General features: G+C 33.7%; 1 protein-coding gene across 1 annotated transcript in view; it reads left to right on the top strand.

Moving 5' to 3' along the window:
* The first annotated feature begins 2,759 nt into the window (after positions 1 to 2,759).
* Positions 2,760 to 26,392, top strand: part of LOC149902346 (LIM domain only protein 3-like) — a 29,876-nt gene continuing 6,243 nt past the window's right edge. The window contains exons 1-2 of the mRNA XM_090110381.1: positions 2,760 to 3,093; positions 23,953 to 24,039. Coding sequence (XP_089966507.1) covers positions 23,994 to 24,039 — 46 coding nt within the window. The 5' untranslated portion in view covers positions 2,760 to 3,093; positions 23,953 to 23,993. The remainder of the gene's footprint in view (positions 3,094 to 23,952; positions 24,040 to 26,392) is intronic.

Here is a 26,392-nt window from a genome sequence, read left to right on the forward strand (position 1 = left end):
TGCTCGACAACGATTGTTACTTTAGACTCATAATGTATTTTAGGATGTGACTTTTGATTTGATATTTAGAGCGATACTATTTTAGTTTATAAATCGATCGTTTATCATTCAGGCTTTATGTTTACAGTCAATGATAAAGACAATTCAAACCATTGAATAAAAGTTTCAGAAATTATACAATATGAGCACATTCGAAAACTATTCCAAATTTGAAATCTGTTTTTTATTACAGTATTTATAATATGAATCCGTACATTCATCCGCATTTATGATTTTAGTTCGTTAATAGTAAACAAATATTAAACAAAGATTTAATAAATAATAAAACAACAATATTCGTTTCTTTTTGCACTTTATTACAAGCCAGATTTAAATAAGCGAAAAGGGATATAGCGTGCGCTGCAGGCCAGGAGTGTTGGAGCGGTGCCGTGACACGAGTTAAACTAAATTAATAAACTTGCACCAGTCTCTGGCTTTATTAAAAAACACTCATTAAAGCAGAGAAAAAGTAGGTAAAGTCGCCGGCGGGGACAGCGCTGCTAATTGCGCCGCCTTTATTGCTTAAATAAAGTTTTAGTGGGGGAACACAAGTTTTAATTAAAAATGTGAGAATAGTTTTTAATAAAGGACGGGCTCAGAGCGCGTATATTGCGAAACTTTAAGCGATACGCTTAGCTTACAGGAAGTCCGGTGATATTGCGTCTTGGGCTCGGACCTACGCTTGAGCTTCGCTTGCAATCTTGCTCTACATTTTAATATGAAAATAATTACTGCGATTTTCTTTTCATATCACGCGCATGACAATTTTTGTGATATTTTAATATGAAACCCACAGTTTTATTTATGTTATGTCACGTCTGATGCATCAATAAAATGACAAATGGCGCGGGCAACAGGAGAAACTAATAATGGCCGTGATTTACGTCCGCCCTTGTTATTACGACTCATGTGAAATGTAATTTCGGCATACTGCGTATAGTGTACGCACACAAGAAGCGAACGAGTGTGCAATTCGTTTAATAAAGGAGGGACACGAAGTAAATCCTTCAATTTCGCCGGCACACAGCGGCGTATTCTCGTTAACCGTGGCAATAAGTTAAACTGGCGGCCCGGTACCCGCGCGGCCGCCGCGCCCGCATTCGCGTTTCAGGAAATTAAAAAAGGTCTTGAGGCACTATGTCGAACCGCCAGTTTCGACGTCACGTATTCTACATTAAATTCGAGACACTAATTACCCCGCATGTAACGTTGAAATGGAATAACGACTCTCGGTATCGCGCGCTCTATTCGCTGTTACAACCGCATCGAATCCCTGTAGATTTTAATGGAAGGCGACGTTTTTATTGGAATAATTCAATTTAATTTTATGACTTGCAAAAAAACGTACTTGTTATTTTTCTCCTTCTTGGTAATAAGCTGGATTTCAAATATTAGATTTATTGTTAGGATAAACAGTAGATAGCTCTACATTGCACGAGGAATGTAAATTGACATTCTCTTAACAAAACCGGTTAATATAAAATACTATCTGAATTATAATCGCTATTGTTCGTGGAATTCACTAATTACGGAGACTAAGGGACTAGGAAGGACATTATGAACCATTTCTTATTTTATTAAGTTCATAATTGCTTTTCTCATCGAAAATAAGACGTGCATTTTTATAACGTACAATTAATAATGTAACGAATTATGAATGATAATATGTATTTTAATAAGCACATTCTTAGTTTTTTTCATTATTAGTAAGGGCAAGAAACGTTGAGAGAGTTCTATAAAAACATTTGAAAGTGCCGTTGTACATGGCTTAAACTTTATTGCTTATGAGTAAATCGTTAAGATTGATTAAGATTGCACGCAACAGTATATAACTAACTAATATGTGAAGTCCGACAATTTTAATCAACAGACGTAGTTTAAAGTCAGCAATAAAAGCTTAATTCAGCAATCTTCGCCTGAACCGATGTAATAGCCGCAGTGTAATATCTTTCGAACAAAGAATACACACGTACCCTTCCCGACCAGACTGCACTCCCAATTAGATGTTCGATGAAACTGTAATCAGACGATGGTCGGATCCGGGACGTAATTAAACGGCGCAAGCGAAGAGTGATTTATTAATAGAAAAGCTCGAGCCATAATGAAATACTGAGCGGACAATGGCGGTGAGGGCGGCCCACCCGTGGAAATTAAATTCTCAACGACGGTGAACGAACATTCTGACGTTCGCTCGTCTTAAGAATCCTGCTGACCACCGGTTGCTTAAAAATTTACACGGATCACAGTATCGAATCCATTTCTCTAGAGGTGTACGACGGGGGGACATATGAACCAGCATAAATTTGTAGACGGTAAAGTAAAGAAGATTGCTTTTCCACAAGGGGTATGAAGAAAAAGGTGGAATTGAATTTAGATAGCAATTCTTAGAATTCTGTTATATCTGGCTTGTTTATTTGACAACATAAACAACTTCGTCGGCTATTGTTATATTTATAATATAAACGAGTTAGGTACGTTATTATTCTACAGCTTTATAGATAATATAAATTCAACGGTCAATATTTATTCGAGTATCACGTTACGGATCTGTAATAAAAGCATAATATAAAGCACTTGAAAGACATTGTTAGTGTACTTTTCAAATTAAAGCATTAAAGTGTTTCGACCCCATCATTAGATTAGAGTGTTGTTCCATTCCACCCCGCGTTCGGTCGCCCGCCCTCCGGCCCACACCACGGCGCTCTGGGCGCCTGCATTCGCCAGTCGACGGCGACTCCGGCCGACATTCCGCTGCTAGTCGTTGATCAGTGAGCACGTGTGTTTCGCTCATTTCGGTCCGCAAACTTTCATCGTTCGCTCAGTTCGCTGTAAACATTTTCCACGCTTCACGAAAGCATTTACAAACTATTTTAACTCTTTGGGACTGTTAATATTTGCCGTGTAGAGCGTGAGCCCTACGTGACTCTACTGATAACTGATTGATAAATAAAAAGTTTTGTGTATTTGTATTTCGTGATTGTTTGGTGTTAAAGACAGATTGGATTTTTTATTACCTTACTTGTGGGTTAATAACGCAAGACAGAATTATTAGAGGTATGTATGTTTTTAATTATATGTTATAATATTTTTATCTGATTTAATATTACGAAAAAATTATCGTTATATTTAGTTAGTTGTTATAAGTACATAACTGATTTTTTTAATGTAACCTGAATATGTACTGAAAAAAATCTTCATAGTTTTAAAAGTACTTAAAACTTTTCGAAAGAATTGAAATTTAATATTTTGTGATATTTTATGTACTTTATGGATGGATTGCCAATTTCCTATATTCGATCACCCATAGGTGAGGACCTGAAAAAAAATGTTAAGTAATTAAAACATTTTATATTGTTATGAATGTATTGATGAATATGAGGAATATTTAAGAAGCTTTAAAATCATAAATTAATACGTAGAAACTTCACAAAAAAATGTAAAACATACCTACTTTATGTGATGTGTATGCCGTATGCGTCACATTTAAATGCTTGTGTAAAGAAGCTGTCACCTTGAGTGCCACTTGCTTAATTTTTTATAGCCACCATTAAATGGTTAAATCACATCACTATGGGAGCGCTAATAAATTGAACTCGCGTAAAATTACTCTGTTCGTCATAGAGAACGAGAGCCGAATACTTTTCGCTTCGTTTCTTAAAAGCTCCTTAGCAGTTAGCCTGATGCTTAAAATAAGTTATCACTTATCAGGTATCACATACATTCTCTATTTTTCGCTATTTATCAGCATTTCAAATAATAATATTTTATATGATATTCCATATAAATTAAAATATGTATATTCAAAGAAAGCTCTATTTTTATTCATTCAACTTTAAATGCTGTTTTAAATATTGATGTAAAAAGAAATTAATTAAAATTCACCCGTAAATATTATAACGAAGATATATAAAACATTCATTATATCCAACCTTTATCCAACTCATCATATCTGCAGATAATTTATGAATTTAATGGCCAAAATTATAATTTACTGATGGCATAAAAACTGTTATTTTCTCAAAGATTATTATGTTTTATATACATACATACCTACATAGAATTTGCATGTCCTTCAAATTTACACATGATTATTTGAATTTTATTAAGGAATATCTCAAAATATCACAAATGTGATTATAATTTTCAAAAGCTTTAATCCTATAACAATTCCATAAAAACCAATTACATAGTCAAGATTGACATCTTTGCTGTACCAAAACAACAGCCCTTGTTAGTAAAAACAAAAAAAAATACTGTTCGCATGTACACGGTACTGTAGGGGATTAGCGAGGTGTCGTATGCGATCCCATGTCACTGTATAATGATGCACCGCCACGTCTGCCTCTTGTTATGTTACTTATTGTACCTTAATTAAAGCCAGGGTTTACTAGCTATCGTACAGGTGCAGACGAGAATACTTTTAATGAGAACAAAATACAGCAAAAGCAACCGGGATGAACATAACATCGGACAAATAATTGCTCACGCGCAGAAAGGTCATTAAAATAATTTTAATTCGCTTTGTTTTTACAACAATGTTTTGTACGTAGTTATAACGAGTATCTATTAATTGAAAACAAGTCCGTAAATCTTATAGAGGATGACAAAACAATAAAAAATTATCATTCTTGAAATATTTAAATGTCATACAAGTAACAATGATCAAATTTATCAATTTAATGATATTACGTCATTAAGCAGCGACATAATGATACCTTCCAATTAACCAGTACGATGGTTACTTTTTTAAATTAATTGACAGCGCATTAATTAAAGGTAGTCCCATATTGAGTATCACATTTAAGCGAGGTCTCAAAGTAATTTGGGTTATTTTAAGAAAACAATTAAAAAATAAAGATTAACAATTTGGATTTTATACACTATGTATATACTTAATTTTCAATAAAAGTATATTTTTTAAGTTATTGATTTCATTTTTAGGGTTCCGTACCTCAAAAGGAAAAAACGGAACCCTTATAGGATCACTTTGTTGTCCGTCTGTCCGTCCGTCCGTCCGTCCGTCTGTCAAGACCCTTTTTCTCAGGAACGCGTGGAGGTATGAAGCTGAAATTTATATCAATTACTCAAGTCTACTGTCCCTTGAAGCTGTGAAAAAATCAAACTTCTAAGCCAACGCAATCAAAAGATACAGCCGTTTATGTCGCAAATTTTCGACACTTGCAAGGGAATCAAAACCTACAGGGTGCTTCCCGTGAACTCAGAATCTTGAAATTTGGTACGAAGCAACGTCTTATAGCATAGATAAAGGAAAAATTACGAAAACCATAAATTTTTAGTTACATCACATAATATATATTTTTTTAATAATTTTAAACTTATTTGTACGGAACCCTCGGTGCGCGAGTCCGACTCGCACTTGGCCGGTTTTTTATAATGAATCTAAGGCTAAAGAGTACCTACCCATTTGTTTGTTTTACACATACATATTTATTTACCGATGTTAGTCGTATCAGTATTTAATATCTATCAATAGAAACATATTAAATAAAGCAGCACATTAAAGGTCTTAAAAGTAACAAAGATTAACATGAAACTGAGTGTAATTGGCTTCATTAAATAAGCTTCAAATATAATTGAAAGTAGACTGTTTCTATACAATAGAGGATAAGGTAATTACAAGATCCAATTTAGAATTGCCAACTCTACACTTTGCTGTTAGTTTGAAACAAAAGCTTAATTAATTAAGTCGAGAACAATTAAGTTCAGTGCCGTAATATTCTCAGCAATTACGTGGAATTCGATGTATTTTGTAGTCGTCGGTAATTGCCGACGAGTCTCGAATCAGATTGTATCCGACACTAATACAGCACACATCCATTAATTAAACAGTGAACGCAAACAACGGGCTAATTGGAAAATGTAATAATTAATTAAGAAGCCTGATACAGAAGTCGATTAATGTTTATCTCATGTAATAAATATATTCTTGAGTAATCATAAACAATTCTTGTGTACAATATGGAAAATAATTTACATGCTAATTAAAGATGCGCAAGATCATTACACAACTTTGCATTTATAAAACTTATTAATAAACTGGAAAGGTACATACAATACCTGATTTCAGTTTTTATTTTTTATTTAATTATATACTTACGATTTTGACAGTAAAAAATAAAAATCTTAATTTGCCTGTCCCATAAGGACTAAAGAGAAGCCTAAAAAGTTTTTCCTACATTACAAATTGTATGTCCTCAGCAAATATTCCTCAGCGTAATTCTTGACTCAATTAATGTGTAATTAATGATCATTGAGTGTAAGTAAATACTCCTAAAAATAAAAGTTAAAATAAGACTAACATTTTTTAAGGCTATTTGTAAAATAGGACTCCTAAAATAAACATATCAAAATTATCCATTTCACTTCTTGGTAAGAAATAAAGAATAAATCTTTCTTGTCGATTAAGAATATTCAAATCCATACGATGGCAAAAATTGTAGATTTTACACTTTCATGGTAGAGAATACCTACATTTTTTTTTTAATTTTAGGCTTTATACTTAGTATATATTATACACCTATTCTACATTATGATGAAAATATTAATTGAGAAGTTAATAAGTTTCAAGTTAGGAAATGGGTGAGTACTTCGCTTATTTCATTGAGTTTGATGCAATATCAGGTCAAGGATAGCAGATTCATGTAGCGTTCATTAGTCTTATGCTGCTAATACCGCGGACCCGATTTCAAACCGATCGGAAAATTATTATTTTTAGGGTTCCGTACCTCAAAAGGAAAAAACGGAACCCTTATAGGATCACTTTGTTGTCCGTCTGTCCGTCCGTCCGTCCGTCCGTCTGTCAAGACCCTTTTTCTCAGGAACGCGTGGAGGTATGAAGCTGAAATTTATATCGATTACTCAGGTCTACTGTCCCTTGAAGCTGTGAAAAAATAAAACTTCTAAGCCAACGCAATCAAAAGATACAGCCGTTTATGCCGCAAATTTTCGACACTTGCAAGGGAATCAAAACCTACAGGGTGCTTCCCGTGAACTCAGAATCTTGAAATTTGGTACGAAGCAACGTCTTATAGCATAGATAAAGGAAAAATTACGAAAACCATAAATTTTTAGTTACATCACATAATATATATTTTTTTAATAATTTTAAACTTATTTCTACGGAACCCTCGGTGCGCGAGTCCGACTCGCACTTGGCCGGTTTTTTCCTTGTACCTATTGTGTGTAATAACATTCGGTATTAAAGTAGCATTCATATTCCTAATTAGCAGTTTCTATGAATCTGTATCTTATGTTCAAATTATTATAAAATATCTGATCGTCGTTTATAACAATGAAGACGTCAAGGGCATATTGATGAAAGGAATATAGGTGAGTCGCAGCTATATACTGCGCGATAAATCAGAGGTGTGATGTCAGCGGGAGCCGGGAAGGCGCATGTAACGAGCGCAATTCCGGCAATACTCCCAATGTGCGCCCAATTATGGCGAATGTCGTCCGCGGCCCGCGCAGGATGCCCTCGGAGGAACCTGGACACTCCGCTCGACCAAGCTCGTTACTCTCCCGCTCGTTAAGAATTGTTTGTCCGCCTATGTAAAATGTGTTTATTTGCACGTACGCTCCCGGCTAAAAAATATATGAAAAGACCCTTTTAAGACTTTTAATGATTTCCCGGCAAAGGGAAATTGGGTTAGTTATTTTCCCCGGGGTTGCCCCTCGTTAAGTTTTAATGGGGTAGCTAGCTACGACGTAATCAAACGTGCTTATTTAAGTTAACGACGTTTACAGGTTTGTGTACTTTGTTGTCAATAGAAGTTATGTCTTTGTCGTCGCTAACTAGATACTTCATTAAAAACGAAGAAAGAAGTCTTCGTATACATAGTATGGGAATATTAATTGTTACGAGACGAGCTCACGCCATTAAAGGGGTATGTAAATAAGTAATGAGTTAGAAACACATGAGTTTCCGTCGCGGGCAGTACCGGGTCCCCGTATAGGCAGAACGCCTAATTAATCTTCAGTAAAATGTCGACACCGCTTGTTTTTGCCAGGAACCCGGCTCATTAGAGCGACGAGGCATGTTGATTACATTTTGCAGCGCTTATTAGCGCAAACTCTCATTAGAGGCCACTATTGTTGTAATTAAACAACAACTAAGTGCGGTACGGATCGGAGCGCTCTTATCGACGCGAAATCACCTCTATCCAGTCGCAATAGCGCTTTGTTAATTTTGTATCGTGACTGGCGATAAAATTGCTCGAATTTAATTAACAAGTCAATGATTACACTGAGTATAGACCCAACGAAGGGGGTAAGAGTTCCGGTGGCTTCTGACATGAATCCATTGTTATGGTGCGTTGTAAAAACTGAAGGTTTGTTTGAAGTGGTTTACACAATTACGCGAAGGTACTCCGTTTTGTACGACGCTGGCGCTATGGCGGGCGTGAGTTTAATTGGACGACCGAGAAGCGAGTGGCGCAGGCTCCGGTGTTCGTCCCTAACACTTCTAATTGGCTCGCCAACACTAACAAGAGTGCTTTTCTCTAAAATGTTTACTCATCGTCATTACTTATAATAGGGATCCAATTCTCAACGACGCGACACCTGCTCGCCGTTTAATTTGTTTTAGATTTAGGGACTATATTATAGGCACGAGTATTATGAGTATGAAGGATCTATAATTCTATAGATATTGTTTTCAACTACATGTAATAAAATTAAATTTATAGAGACAAATATTTCATTAATCGTAAAATATTTAAATATTAATTATAGAAAAACGTTTTAAACTTTTTATTAACTAGGTAGTTTTCATTAATATAATTCACATTTAAAAAATATGTAACAGACCTGAGAAAGTTATGTGGTTATTAACTTAAATAACTACTTAAAAAATAGAACAAAACAATGTAAGGGTATTTAAAAATGCAAATATTGTAAGTAATTGTAACACTAATGAGCAATTATTCAAATTAAAACAGTAATGAACACGTATTACCTGATTCGTTATCGTTATTTATATTCGTTGAACGTGCTTTTAATATTTATATAGTTGTCTGTTAAACGATTTTGTAAGAAAAAAACATGTAAAACAATGATCAATAATTTATCTGCTTCAAAAATTTAAAATTAACAATTTAAAAACTTTTCAAGGAATTTTCTCGTGTATCAGGAAGTTTCATAAGAAACAATAAGAATAATTATTATTTTAAATGTAATGGATTTTGGAAGGATGATTTTGAACTTGTAAGGACAACTTGTAAAGGCATTATAAAATATTTTAAATGTAGGTAATTTAAAATAATTTGGAAAATCCAAAAGTGCACGCCTCATAATTTTTTTTTAATAAATATTTATTAATTATTATTTTTGTTTATTTAATAACAATTAAACCACATCGAATCAGACCCTGAAAAATGAAAGGGTTCTATTCCTGAGCATACTCAAGCGTAAGAGAAAAAAAAAGACTCGATTAGTAAAGTATTTCGGTCGCTATCGTGTTAACAAGAAAAAGGATCCGCACATACAGACACACGGACGTCCAAGACAGAACTTTTTTAAACTGTTTTTTAACTAGTTTAAATAACAAAAATGACATCAAAAATATCATGAACGTTAAAAATAGTGTTTTTTCTTAATATGTGTTTGTATGTATTATCTTACAAGTGCAATGTATGATACATAAAGACATTTTAAGTTTGAAAAATCAGATGTTTTGCGCGAAGTGACAGTAGTACCCACCTCAACGCTTCGCTTATGAGGCGTGCATTATAATATTTTACGATGATTAATTTCCGCTTCTACCAGCTTCGTTTGTGTAGAGTCGCTATAAAAATATTGCCTGTTTGGTTTTCTTAGAGTACCTTCTCTAAGATTTAACAAAAGGAAAGTTATCTTTTTATTTATAGTGTATACACTATAAATAAAAAGATAACTTTCCTTTTTATAACATATTTTCTTATGGATTAAAATTATTGAATAATATATTGCTTAATTTAAAACTGCATAATGAACAACAAACACATTTCTCTTGATCAGTAACTCAGCCAGCACTCGGGAGTTACGCGTCAGAACACTTCACAAGGCGGATATGAGCGGCTATTTAATTTCCGCGCCTTCAATGATCGTTTTATATTCATCTGTGCAGCTACTTATTTTAATAATATCTCATTAAAAAATTTTAATCTTTCTTTTATTACTTATTCGATAAATTTTAATTTTAATTTCTATTAAGTATTTATTAGATAAATCTTTCACTATGCAAAATTGTCCATATTAAAAAAATAATAAGGTTTTCTTAATAATGCAAATAACATAACAAATAATAAATATATTGATACTACATTGAACGAAAATTATAATGATCCAACACTTCCGAGCTACAAAGTTCGACTCGTTCCAATTCCCTAGAGAAACCAGTGTGAACCGGGCCTTAGAGCTATAATGCTACAGAAAAACTTCCTCAATTTAAACGTAGCATGCTATTCAATACCAGTATCTCTAATTCTCAGTTCGATACACAATACTTTCTTGCAAAAGTTAAAGGTAGTCTTATGTTTTGAGTGACAAATCCAATTTTATTCTCCACTGCCCCGCCTGCCCGCCCCCCGCGGACCGATCAGACCTTATCCAAATTGGATCTTGAATAATAAAGAATCGGGGCGATTGGATTTTATTCCTTAAATTCAATTAGCACACGAGGGTCGTGTGTGACTGCAGAAGCAAGATAGAGGCACATTATCGTATTAAAAGGGATCCGTGGGTTTTATTTTGTTAAAGGGATATAACCCTTCGTAATCATAACTCCAAGTTATTGTACTCTACTAGCTCGTAAGTCGTAGGATTTATAATCAGCCAGAATTCATTCAAATGAGAAAATCCCTCAACATATACTTACTTATTAATTATTACTTACCCTGCTTTTGTTACGTTGAAATTATAAATAGATATACTTTTAGTTTCTATAAAATGTAGATTTTTATAGGTCCATATTAAACCTATGTAAACTTGATTTCTCTGTTCTAAAGATACAAATAATAACAATGTACTCGATGCTAGTTTGTAATTGTATGATCACAATTTAAATATGCAATAAAAAAGAAACATTATTACTTTAAATTAATTACCATAAGCAGTAAAGATATGCAGGATAATATTGCAGAAATGTTGCTTTAATTTTAATCGAATTGCAAAATTAATATTAATGAAGAATTTAAATTGAAATGCAGTTAACTTGGAATACATTAATGTTGTTAGTCTATAATTTGATATTAAAGTTGTCCTTATAATCTTGACAAGGAAATGGACTTATAATGAAACATTTATTGATGCGCTGTTTTTAAGATAGAAGAGATACATGTAAAGTTAATTAGATTTCGAATACGTGGGAAGTAACATGGGAAGTAACATGACAATCGCTGCTTGACTGAGCATAAATTAATGATTTTCTGCTTTCATTAGAACCCACAGGCCACAATGTGGTATTTAATTCATGTGAAGGCGGCTTCATAAAGCGATTATTTTATTGTTTGTTTTTTACTCTTTATTTAAAGTAAACTTTTTTATGGAAAATTTAATAAGTATCTTTTTTTAAGCTCAACATAAGTAGGTGCTGTATGTTATAACTATAATTTTATGATCATAAAATAAACAACATAGGGGAAATAATAATTAGGGTTTGGATCAATTTTACAGTTACAATGGAGATAAATTTAATTAGGCAATAACTATTACATTTAGAAGCGCTGATGTTTTCAAATCGTTAAAATTTAATTAAATTTACTGTAAACATCGAACAATCAACATTATTAATGGCTTCAATATCAAAATTATCACGGCAATAATGGACGCATAAAAAGCTCTATCTTTATTAATTTTACTCGACGCATCGTCGACCTACGCCCATTAGTTTAATGTATAAATATAATAAATTGCCATATTATCGCTTCTGCGTTTGACATAAACATCGAAATCTACTTTAAGTAATGGAAACGATTTAATGTATGTACCGGCGGGCAGAATCAGGCCGACAACGATAAGACGAGTTTGTAGACTACGTTTCCAGCTAATATTTTGTTATTAGCCAGCAAATAAAAAACGTTTAAGCGATGTATTTAAATATTTAAGTATCACTAATTGCTACCGTTTATTAGTAGATACTAAACAATCAATAATTACATTTATATTAAAGGAAGTACACACAACAAAGTTTATAATAAATGTGAGACATAATAATTAAATTCATCGAAACGTATTAAAGAAAAAATAACTTTCGTAGAACCAGTTATATCGAGACCAATTACTATCAAATTAACAGTTGCGCAATTACCTACTTTCAGATTTCTTTCAAGTTCCCTTGATAATAAAGTCGCTGTAAAAATAGTTGAATGCCACTAATTAAAACCGTATGCTTAATGCGAGTATAAAATGTTTTTGCTCATTAATATTACATTCACGACACAAAAAAACATATGGGCAACACCAGTAACAGAAAAACATTGAACATGTTGCTTACATTAATGGTTTATGTTTATTTTGTTAATGAATATAGGGATCCGAGAAAAATAAACATACTTTACACGTTATTTTCTTGTTATTGTAATAACTCGACAACAGCCTTTTTGAAATCATTCCATTAACATAATATGCCGCAGTATATCTTCACAAACGATCCATTATATTTAATTAAAGATCAATGGAAATAAAATAATGCCAAAGAATCTCATCATTATCACTTTAACAACAAACGAAATTCTGTTTCTTGTTCATTAAAAATTACTATCTAAGATAAATATACATACTTTAGTAAGATTATGTTAGGTAAATTAATCTTATTAATGATTCTTTTAGGTAATGAAATAAGTATAAATAAAAATCGATATTAACTCCATGTTTTTAAAATAATGTTAGTAAAAGCGTTGGGTTGAAGCTGAAATTTAAGTGCGCATGTCATCGCTTGGTGTTCCATTTTAAATTGACTGTCCATCAAAGCGTGTTTCCATATGATTTCATTTCCAGCGTAACCACTGAGTGAGAGAGAATAAAGTGGATGTGTAACATACATTGATGATTGTGAGTGCTTTATTTCGGTTACTACATAAATGCATTCGATGTATTTTTCCAATTTATAATCAATATTGATCTGTTTAGCTATTCATGATTTATTCTTTTTATACGAAGTGGGGATACAAAATTAATGTTTATGGATATTATCTGTTTTATTGCTATTATAAAGCTATAAACGCCAACGCAAATTACATTTCAAAATGGTTAGGGTAGAGAACATTAATTTTTGTAATAACTCTCGCGTTAAACTGTTCTATAAAATGTTGTTCATTCATTTATTTAATCACCGTAACCAATAACAATAAGACGATACGGAGTAAGATCTCGTTCTGTAGATTACACGATTTCTTATTCAATTACCTACACACATTGACTTACATTCATACTTCTAGGGATACTGAATAATAATGATATGTGGCAGGATTGTTTCTTATAAGCATTTCGAATAAATAAAGAAACGCTTGCTTCTATTCGTGGATAGAGTGCGTTTTCCCTAACGGGAGTGCGAATAGTGTAATATCGTGGGGTGCTGCTCTGAGGATAGCGATTTGCAAAGCTCTGGCGTGCAGCGCAACCTTAAAAGCAATATCCGGCAAAGCGCGCGGCGTCCGGAAATGAAGCGGAAACAGCGGTGTATTAAGCCGCAGGTAGCAGCCCTTCAATTTATAAACACTCGCAGCGCTACTGTTGCTGAGCTGCTCCTGCCGATATCCGGCAAAGTTAATTTGTAACCTACACCTAACCGAGCCGTCTACGACGAAAGCGTGCACGTCTTGGAGTCCGCTGGCGAGCCGAAAGGACGATCTAAAATTACATTCTCTAGCCTGAACTAACAGCGAAATGAAATAAAGTCCGCAAACAAAAGTTTGCAAATCCAATATGATTTGGCGCGTCGGTAAACATCGGCGGCATCCCGGTGATATCGCAAACGAATAACATTAAACTTTGTATGGATTGAATGTAGAAAACCAATTTCGGTGCTCGGCGAATGCGAGCCAATAGGATGAGGGTGTCAGAACGCTTTGACAGCTCTCTGATTGAAAAATACGGAAGGCTGTTTATGGAGCAAGAGAGCTTTCGGTGCGCACCTAAACTCCAAGCATGTGTCTAATTATTTCGACATAATATGAATTTGTTTTAACTCTTTTATTTTTATTTTAAAGTTAGAAATGCCATTGTAATATTAAAGTCAACACTGGTAAGAAATATATTTTGATTGAATGCACTGTAACTCACAAGATCTTAGTAAAAGCTCATTTAGTTAAATAGGTAGTGCAAGGTTATTTTAAGAACTGATAGTATATTATGATGTTGTTATTGGTAAATTGCTTCTAGCATTTCTGATGAAACCGTCAAGAGTCAACTACCACGACCGGCGTTTAAAATTCATTAGCGACATCTCAAAATTTTGTACGAGTCATTAGCATTTACACGATAATTGCTTTTCTTAACTGTGTGAATTGGATACAAATTATATTCTTCGAGCCTTTGAAACATTTAATGGACTCTGCATTTGGTTCATGTTAAATGGTGACAATCAGTGTGTTAAAATATATTGTTATTGAATGAACAAAAGTATTGGGACTTGTGAAAAGTATGTTCTTGACAAGTTTTTACCGTTATATTACATCACTAAATCTACTATTTTTATTCAAACGTTTAATATTTTCTGCTTAGCCTTCTTCGACGATTGCTTCACATACCTATCATTATTAGTTTATTTCGACTTGGTCATATGAAGTGAAAAGATTTTTTAGATAGTTTTCAATGCAATTGGAAAATTCGTTTATGTTACCATGTGTCGCAGTTAAACGTTTCTATACGATTTCGAATAAATGATGTATGACTAAGGAATTATATGTACGTTATGAAATATCTCATAAACAACGGCGCGCAAGATACGGCCCTCGTATCGATATATCACAAATTTGGACATCAGCATTCTGCTATTGGAATTCTGCAGATGACTTTCCTTCAGAATTTATACGAACTGCGAAACGAGCCAATCGTGGCAAGGATTTCGGACGGGATATGAGCTCAGCGATTCATTTAAAACGCTGAAATTAAATGTCTAGGAGATTACAGCGAGACCGTACTGGGATTACTTACAGATAACCAAGACGTATATTGAACATGCCTTGGCGAACTTCTATTAAACGCATATCAGCGCTATGACTATTAATCATATTTGAATCTCTTTATTTCTTATCTTTTCCATTATAAAATACATTGTTTTGGTATACCTGAATGTACAATGTTTATTTTATTATTGGTCTGTTTGCTAGAGTCTCAAATTTGGTTTTCTAGTCTGGGCCATGACATATTTTCAGTGACAAATCCATACTTAATATTATAAATGCGAAAGTAACTCTGTCTGTCTGTTACTCAATCACGCCTTAACTACTGAACCAATTTGCATGAAATTTGGTATATATTTTATACCCGAGAAAGGACATAGGCTACTTTTTACCCCGGGACATAGACCTACGGGAACTATGCGGGTTTTTCTTTGACTGCGCGGGCGATGCCGCGGGTGGAAAGCTAGTGCCTAGTACTACTATAATTATAATTAACATAATGTGTACCTATGTGTTAACTTACTATTTAAAAAGTATAGGTAAAATTATAGGTAATATATTGATTTATGAAAAACTATAACACCGAAGTTTAAATGGCATTCGCATATTCATAATTACATTAATTAAGTAATCTTCTCACCATAACTTATGACCAGCATCTACGTTGATATTTTATGCAATGGATACGTGGTGTTGTTTGATGTACATACATAAAAAAAATGTTATTCTACAATAATTGACACTTGGGTAGCGACTGAGGGTATGCTTTGTTATGGGATTAACAAAACGCGGAAACCGAGAGGCGCTACAATAGCGATGAAAGTGAACTCATGAAACCACTTCGTATTGCAGTCGACATGAATATAAGGAGCTTATACAAAACGGAGACATTCACACTTTATGAACGCTACTTTATCTTTGAAATAAGTTATTTAACATCATATACTTTAATTAACTCATGAGTTATGTTTCAAAACATTCACAGATCTTGGAATATACCGCCATAAATAATATATTTGAATCATATTAATTGCCAGCTTATTCATAAATGCGGATAACGACTTCCGTGATTATCACTAAGTATTGGCTATTATAAGCTTGACAAAATTGATAGACCGTATTTTCATGAATTAAAAAGTCATTAATAAAATCGTTTTTTAGTAAGTAGTAGGTATAATATAATTTTAATAGTAATCACAAAATTTATATCCCGTTGTATAAACGAATTTGTACATAAATTACAGAGGGCGTAAGTCGCCTTGAATTTCTTTCGAAAGTTAGTCACGAACCTCCATTGAGTCCAATTGAATCACGTCTTAATTACAAAACGGGTGAATATTTAATTAAAAACTTTCCGCACGCGAGTAATTCCTTATTCTACGTATACGAGATTGAGTCAGCGTCGATTCCATTTCTGTGTGAAGTCGACATTTAACAAAGCTTTTTAATTGAACGACAACCGGCCCTTTGTAGCACTAAGTCGTTAAGTGATTCTGATTCGACGCTCGTTTTTCGTTCAGCAACCAAGGAAGTAAATTTTTAATTAACTGTCCGATAACTCGATTAGCAGCTTATCACATCAATTAACGGTGCATATAGATACTTTGCAATTATTTTTATTTTGATATTTAAGAAAATCGTTCCTACTTAAGCTTATTTTGTCACGTGTACAATATGGCTACTGTTTATTTCACACGGGCCGCGATTGTGAAAACGGCGAGTGTGTCGTCGGCTGATGACGTGATATTGTGCCATGAATTAGCATTGTAAATGCAATCACAGGTGTCAGCCGACCACTAGCGCGCGGAATTTATGCGCCCTCCGCATTGACCACTCCGAAAACAACAAATTACTGTCTATAAATAACAACTAATAGCCTATTCACCTCATCGAACCAAGCCATTAAAATTTTTTCGCTACTACGCAAGTGGAATTAATGTAATATTTACATACCTACCGATTTCGTTGCCAAACACATCATGAATTAAAACCCTATTGGCTATTCCATTAGTGCTAGCTAATAAGGAACCATAAACGTATAATAATATTTATCATAATGAGCAAAACACTTATGGGCAAAGACAACGCGACACGTTTCACATCAATCAGAATTAACGTTATAGAAACCGGACTTTTTATTCTATAAATGTTCAGCATTAATCGGATTAAACATACAGGAAACCAATTAAGGCTTTAAGTGCCGACAATGTTACACTACAGCAAGGGAATGTTAGCTTTAAGCCCACACTATTAAATCTCATTAAAATACTTAACTGGTAATGGTCACGCATGCTCATTTATGTAACCCTACTTGACTTATTGTGGTCCATACCATATCAATGTATTAAGAATAGCACTGCAATCAACGCGCGCTGTGGCTGCACCATAATTAAATTGCTTTAGAGCCCATTTGAATTTAATTGCAGAAACTAATGTTATGCGCAGCTTTTTGGTAGTTCGTAGAATCAACTTCGGTAGCAAAACAAGTAATTATAAAGATTGACCACAAATTTTCAAATTTTAATTTAAAAAGCATATGGACTACTTCCGTGTTATGTATAATTTGTGATTCATTGCATGCAAGTTATTAATAGGGCTTCACCGCCGTTGTAGTCATTATTTTAAATGATTGGCTTGTTTACACGCTACCTTTATTTGGTATCCGCAACGAAATAATCGAATTTTTATCTCGGCGCATAAATATTCATTTTCGGGACTGCACGTTGATGAAGCTATTTGTTCAATAACCTTCTTCGGCTGCGTGAAAAGCCGTGCGAATATAAAATATAATTTTATGCGATTTACAGAATGTTTCTTAAATCTTTTATATATATAATATATATTAGGCAATTTCATGCAGATTTCCATTTATTTAATTAAATGTTACATACCATGTTCTTACAATAATAATGGCAAATTTGTTAATGAATAAATATGAGGCTAGATAATAAATATTGTATTAATACAATACCAATCACACCTGCGTAATTAATAACACAGCGGTACAATCATACCTATTCATAGTGACAGGTCTATGCGATAAATTGTGCTTATTGTAGAGTTCAATTATCCGTAAATTGCACTCAAATTGTTGAGAAAAGCATTGCGATATCGTTGTAGTTTCAACCTTATGGCAGACTCTTGAGTCGGTAACCTACATAAATTATGTATCGTATAATTGGGAAAATATTAAAATAAATAGGTTTTTTTATTACATTAATATAAAAATAATACTTTATAGTTTAGTTTTCCATTTTTAATACAGCATGGATATAATATTAACACAAAATATATCTATCTAAATAATCTTAAATCTAAATGTTATGCTTATGTATTTAAAGCAAAGTAAAAAAGCAAAGTAAAAGTTTTGTTTATAAGAATTTGATGTCGAATCTAGTACCTATGTAAATCAAGCCGTAAAAATAGGAAATATGTTCCAGTGTCTTCATAGAGGATAATAAAAAGATTGAATAATGATTGTCTTGCGTTGGATTATACGAGAACATTGAATAATACGCGAACGATTGTAGATAAGATCAATCCGGGCACGCGACCTCGCGAGGCAATAAAGGTAATGTAGGCAAGGTATTTGCCAATATCGTCGTGGAGTGGTCCTCCCAAATATCTCGAGATTGTGTTCCCCCTACATAAAAATTGTTCCCGGATAGAGATACTACCCGGATAAATATTCAATTTCGGTACGGACGAAAAAGATTTGAAACCGTTGGTACCTGCTAGCGTTATTGGATGATAGCCTTTGGAATGGTATGGATAATCATATTCATAGTTTCGCGACTTGACAACGAGTATTTTTGCACTCCATTCGATCGAATTTGTCGTCGTTGTATCACGTTATATTATATAGGAAATACGTTTATATATTTCAATAACACATTTTTTATCAGTTATATGGCAATATGTAGACTATAAAAGTTATATGTTATTTAGTTTTAAATAAAGTTTCTTTAGTCATCATTAAAACAGTTCAAAGCAATGTTTAAAAACAAATGTTCAGTCTTAATTATTCGCGTTAATCCAATTTACCTTTGGCATTACTTTTGTTAATTACTATAACTTCATTTGTATATAGGTATTCGTTGGTCTTAATTAAATTTAAATTAGATTTGCAGGCTAGAAACGATTGTTAATAAATTATTTTTTAATTAAAACTTCATAAATGTAGTCTTGACTAGTGTGATGACTTTTATATTGGAATAAATATAAGCACTTAAGTCAATATAAAATGATACCTAGGTACTAGCACCGTATCACATGCCGGTGATTGTCTTGACGGTTACAAAACGATATGTAGATGAAAAGGGCAGCTGAATGTAATACAATCGAGGAAAGCGATACTACCGACCGTAACAGAATAGCAACGAGGGTTGTCAAAAGCTGACTTTCATTGTACTTTCCGTTTTCATATTGGCAGCGTTATTGAACAATCACTAAGTAAACGTCTATCTTTAATTAATTTTTAGTTCTTGTTAATTATTGATGATGGCATTTCAAGTAAAATAATAATGTAAAAAACGTACATACGTTTGCATAGCGTCATGTTTTGTATTATTGTTTTTAATATTAAGGAATATAAATTACGATTTATAAAAGTTTTCTCTCTAGCTTTTTATATTCATATCTCAACTGTATAAAGATCTTATAACACTGAGGTTCAAAAATAATAAACATTGAATACCGGTAAGCTTATAAGCTATTCCGCGGCATAATAACATGTTTATAAAACTTGTTAACGAGAAATGTGAAGTTTTATAGCGTTTCGTGATACGTCGCACACAAAGTATCGCATTGTTAGTAACCCTAATAGCATTGGGTGCGAGGCGAGGGGAGGGAGGCCGGGTATTGAATGAGATTGCTTCTTACTTCGGCAAATGGATCACGTAGTGGATGAGATGTCACAGTGTTTTAAGATCCGACAAAATCGGTGGAGCCGCATGCTAGTCCCTTTACAAACACATCAATATAACATATTTTATGGCAATATTATTATTTACGCTGTTGTTCTATTTAATAATATCGGTTATATCGAAAATTAATTAAATACACAATAAATTTCCATAAAATGATTTTGTTTGTAAACAATATGAGTTTGAATACAGAGATCCATCAAATTAGCGAAACTCATTTTACGTAATAGATAAACGCATAACCTACATAATGAAGTAAATACATTTACACTGTGTAATTGGGAAATTCTCGAGGCGGGAGCCATAGACGCGTCGGCGGTGGGCGGGCGCTGAAAAACAATTTCACGCCAAATCTTGGCTTGTGTTTTCCTATTTCCTTTTTATTTATCTTTTCGTCTTTTCTTTCGTCGAGAATCAATTTCACGGATGAGCGTCGCGATGATCTCAGTTCAAAAAGCGCGAGGGTTTAAATGTGTTCGTGTGCAGTCCAAGGAGGGTCAAGATTCAACACTCGGGAGCAACTATCGTTCATTATAAGATGAGCGTGTTATGGAAACTAAATATATAGCTCGATGTTTTGATCTTTTTTATAGAGATCACCTATCCTTATATAATATGAACCTTTATCAAAGCTCTATCGGAAAATATTATATCAACGATATAGTGTTAAGTTACTTAACGTAATTGTTTTTTAAGTAGGTAGATGTTTTCTCAAATCTATAAATCGCGCGTAAATATAGATAAACTACTTTTTTACTAGGGTGTTTTAAACGTTTCACTAAGTGTTCAGAAACAAGTAATAGCTAGGACAATTCGACCCAAGCACTAAATATTGTTTGAGTGTAAATTAAGAGCCAACATCTAAAATTGGAGTACAAAGCGCTTACAATATAATAAAAGGAAATAAAAAAGAAATATCAAAGTGTTATTATACCGTATTGTGCATAGTGTACAACTAAGTACTGAATAACAGTGATTGTTTTGGCGCCCACCCAGATGGCATTGCGTATTTTGCTGACACGCGATTGTTTTGTTTTATAAAGAGCACGATTTAAGCGTTCATTTGAGTTCGGATATACCATTGTAAAATTAACCAACACACCCAACTTAACAACCACCCAACTTAAAATTAACCAACATACTTATTTTATACTGCAAGCAGTATAAAATAAGTAGCATGCAATGCTTTAAGGACTAATAATAATTGTTAATACGACACTTCGTGCTAACGTATAATAATATCCATATAAATGATCATGAGTTACATGAAGCTAAACTATTCAAAACTGTCTAAACCAAGCGCTGAAACTCCTGAAATTGACAATTTTACGGACGGTTTATTTCCGGACACCGAACTTCCTTGCTTGGTTTGACCCATACAACCTCCCCATCTGCAACCCTTTTCGTAATTTTATACTCAAATATCTTTCGCTTTTATAGAATTCATTTCTATTAACATTTACATTATTAATAACAAAACTAGGCTTGCAAATGTTTGTAAGAACAACACATTCGATATTATAACACAAGCTATTTCAAATCAATGCTACACATTTACGAAGTGGTACATAAAATTTACATTGTATGTAAGTATCTTAAGCGAAAGCTTCCCACTTAAAAGCTCTACAAATGCACTGAAAGCTCTTTCGCGCACTAATCCCAAACCTTTTAGCTGCAATCAAAAGCCCGGAGCGCTCAACGCGACGCGAGCCGACGTGATGCTTGTGGAAGCGTCTAGGAATTTAATTTACATTTTTAATTACGTTAAATTTTGTTCGAAAAGCTTTCACGGAATGGGAGTTTTCTTGATTAGAGTTCAGCTCTCGCTGAAGTTTGAGATTGATTAGTGGAGGTTTAATTGCTCGCTACCGTTGAATAATGAATTCGATCAGTGGAAAGTCAGAAGGGAGCGCCTAACAAATTAGTTTTTCATTATCAGGCGAAAGTATTCGATTTCATGTAAATAAACACGTTACTGGTAATTAAATATTTAAAATTTAAATATGATTTTCTGCAACGGTAATGTCCATTATATGCCACGCGATGAGCGACCACGTAATTGATGGCTGGGGTGAATTTTAACGTAATGTTGCTTAATTGATCACGTTGATAACGCGGTTGCTGAATGTACCTAGGTGTAGATAGTCGCCACAGGCCCCTCCGTAATGACTAAATGGGCTTCTACCGCACTCCCCAAATTGCATGTGTTTTTTTGTATACATTCCGGTTAATTTAATTAATTAGGTAGGATTATTAAGCACACGTTGCGATATATTTTGCATAAGTTCCAACTTCTATAAACTACATTGATATTTAAAGATCACGGCATTCTGGTGAACTCTATGGCCTCATGTATTTAAACTAAATAGTATTATCATAAAATGCCTTAATGGATGTTGATAAATCGAAAGGGCACAAAAGAACCGTGTTGTATCTGACATAAAAGCGAATAAATAAGAGACTTCCGCGAAGCACTCTCGGTGAGAACAAGTCGAGAGCCGGTGATGTACGATTTGACATAGAATATTTTATTCGGGCTTGGGACGCTGCCATCCATTCCACTTATCCTGGCGCTCTGTTGAATTTTTGACACGTCGACGAAAAGCTGTCCTTTTTTAACCCCTGGTTTAGTGTGACAGTTGCCTTTAAATTCGTATTATGGATTAAAGGGGACTGTGTCTTGAAAAGAACTTGTCACTCGCACAGGAATTATATCTTTTTCTACTTGATGAAATGTATATCTACGTGAAAACTCAGGACGTTTCTACAATTTATCAATAAAATATTTTTTTATTATTCTATTATATTGCTACAATATAATTAATAATAAAAGTGTTAAGTAATCATAAAATAATAAAATTTACTTGGCACTCTGGCACACGGCGCAGCTGGTTATATCTTCGCCCACCAATCGGACAGAATCCGGCGCACAGCAATCCATATTAGATTTGCTCGCTCTCTCATATCCATTCTGAGATGTTCATATTTTATTGAGGCCAATAAAACGGATTCATGAATATGAGAAATGCATAACGAATACCATATTTATGGATTGAGGCGCGCTCGCTTCGCCGCGGATATGTCGCGAGTAATTTGATAGCTGCCTTTGTAACAGGTGCTGATGGGATTTTCGATTTGGCAATAAACTTCATTATATTTGACATATACCCTTTGAAAAGCTGTTACGTGATAATTTTACTTCCATGATTCATATATAACAGTAATCTCGACATGGTATTTATTATTCATTGTTTTAATATAAGCAGCATTATTAAAAGCACGTATCCGTCATCATAAAATACAAGGAACAATAAGTGGGATAGATAACCTCACTAGATAGCAGCTGAACTATCAACTCACAAGAGTTATTAGTGCCTCCTTCGAGTTTCAATTTACAGCTTGCATGGACGTTTCAACCTTTAAGGGAGTTACTTCTAGCTCTTGCTTGTTATTTACATATCATTTGAAAATGGACCTTGTATCCTTGATATACAGAACAATGAATCTGCATATCGGCTTATTCGTGACTGTTTTATTTAAAAGAAACCTTGATGTTAGTACAGAGAATTCAATTTTGAATGATTTTCTGCGACCACTGTTGCCGTTTGACGGCATTTTGTCGGAGTAATAAGGTCTCGCATGGAGTGGACGTAAGGAGAGGATATCGTTTATTCTAATGAGGTTTCACTGCGAGACGCGTGCTCGCCGTGTCCGTCGCTCGTTGCTGTTGTACTTGTATAGGGCTCAAATTCTCTTTTAAGAATTACGATCACATGACTTTGTCAATTATATTATATGTTATGTTGTTAAAAGTAGTTTTGATTATTAAGATTTATTATTTCTAAAGAAATAATCTATTGTTTCAGAACAAAATTCGTCTGTGTAATGTCCGAGTGACGGTTCCATCATGATTCGTGATCCGCCTGCCATGCATAAACCTGATAATTCCACAAGTAAGTAAATTAAATGTACCACAAACGAAAAGAAATAAAACATATTTTTTTACATTTTCGAATTCGTTCCAACGACTATCTACATCGATAGTATGAAGTATCGTATAATAATTGAACTTACTTTCGTCTAAACCAAACGTTTTAATTTGCACATAAATAAATAATAATAAAATTATAAACCAAGCAATCTTGCATTCTGTTTTACATTTTATGTGAATGACAATTGCGAAATTCAAATAACAAGAAACAACTTTTCCAATTTCGCTGACGTAATTTTTTTTATAATATTAGGACAAACAGGTCGTGAATAAAACGGGAAGGGTTGTGCCATAAACCGCCCAGGAACGTCCGTCGCGATATTAAAAAGGGGACGAACGATATTGCAATATCACATTTATGCGAAATGTCCGACACCCAGATCGTATTGATAAAAATAAGCGAAATTTTATTGTGGTCCACGACGTACCCCCAGCTAATTTATCATAACTTTTCTTGTTCCTTAAAATATGTCTTATGGAATAACTCGAATAAATACGGAATTAATTTCCCAATTCCTATGCATTTTAAAATATGATTTACGTATTAAAAAGCTCCGCGATTCAAATCCGCCGCACTTTATGACGGCCTTATCGTAATCAAAATCGTGTTTTGCGTTACTACAGCTATTAAGCTATTCGTCGAGATGGAAAATCGAATATCTTAGCGAAGCATTATATTTTCTGGATATCAACTTCTGAATAATATAGCCAATTTTATACATCAAGATAATATAAAATGTTTTTAGGTAACGGAAGTTGTAGTAGTTTGTTTTGGGGATGGAAATATATGCCCAAGAGAAAGAGTCCAATTTGTTCGCAATAATAATGCATCGAGTTCACATGAGCGCCGGATGCAGAAGCAATAGCGGAAAATTGCGGAGACATCGGTACGAGAATAAGCAGAGCGGGCATGATGCGGAGCGCAAACGTGGCGCCCGCGGCTCTGGCCTGCCCTGATAAAATTTATGGCCACTTCCCCTTTAAAACAATATTGAGGGCTCAGTTGGGATTTATGTCTCGCCGCTGCTGCAGCGACTCAATTTATTCTTCAATTTTTCATACAATAACTCACATACGTATTACGAGTGATGGATGAAAAGGACTAACTTTCGGGCTTTAATAAGAGCCTCCAGATGCGAATCTCCAAATTGGCTGAAGTTTATTGCCCACTTATGTCAGGCTTAAGTTGCGCTCGGAGCTTTTTCTCTCGGAAAATAATATATGACGTTGATTGTTTTGACTTACTCAACGTTTGATTGAGCTCACCTTCAATAACGTATGCGTTCCAACGCTGAAATAAAATCGGTAAAACTTCAACTGATTTACCAAATTAAGTGAAGTTACTGTAAGCTTTTTTTATGTTGAAACATAAAAAACTCACTGAAATATTTGAATACAACCATTATTATTTACAAATGTAATCAAAAGCAATTCTAAGAGTTTTGCGTGGTTAGAAAATTAAAAATTTAATTGCTCAAACATAATACTCTTTCCTTAGAAATCATTTACCATTGCTATTAGGCTTAATTCAAAAATTAATTTAAACTTTCACAAGGTTGAACCGGGAAGCGAGCTTGGCGTAAAGGCAATATCAATTTCATAATTTTAATTAAAAAAAACTTCTCTGATGACAGTCTCGTACTTTTTAATGACAAAAAATATTACCAACGGGGAATCGGGGTAGATTGGAATATACAAGAGAAAACAGAATTAAGTTTATTATTTGGTAAAAAAATTATTATTATTGACTGTGATTTTTCTTTGTCACAATCAACATATTTATGTCAATAAATCAGCATGTATCTAAGGGATCTTTTAAAAACTTTATAAAGGGTTTAATCTATAAATTTACCTATTTAAATTTATTTCGCTTATCAATAAACAATTATTAATAATAATATAGATAGTTACTAAGAGTTAACTTATCTTTGATGGAAACTCATTCATAGAAGTATCCGTTCCTTCTTTGTAGAAAGTGTAATATTATTCAGAACGAGCATCGTGTTATGTTTTTACGTTCAACTCATTATAAAGGCAAAACCCGCATTTGGTTAAATCTAATTACAGCCCGCATAATGGATATCGCAACAACGCAATCAACTCCATTGTTTAATGAGTGACCGACAAGTGAAACTAAATATACCATGAACGCATTTGATATTAAACTCTGACCGCATAATTATTGTAATGCCGTTATTATATTAGTTTGTTTTAGATAATTGTATGTGACAGCTCTTAATTGTGTTTGGTTAACTAATAGTATTTATGCTTGTCAAGGACTTTGCTTATATTTACTTATTTATTTATTTGTATCT

Source organism: Colias eurytheme, chromosome 15 (genome assembly GCF_061535395.1).
Source record: "Colias eurytheme isolate Ceu_HAF_F1 chromosome 15, ilColEury1 Martin Lab GWU primary, whole genome shotgun sequence".
NCBI classification, from domain to species: domain Eukaryota; kingdom Metazoa; phylum Arthropoda; class Insecta; order Lepidoptera; family Pieridae; genus Colias; species Colias eurytheme.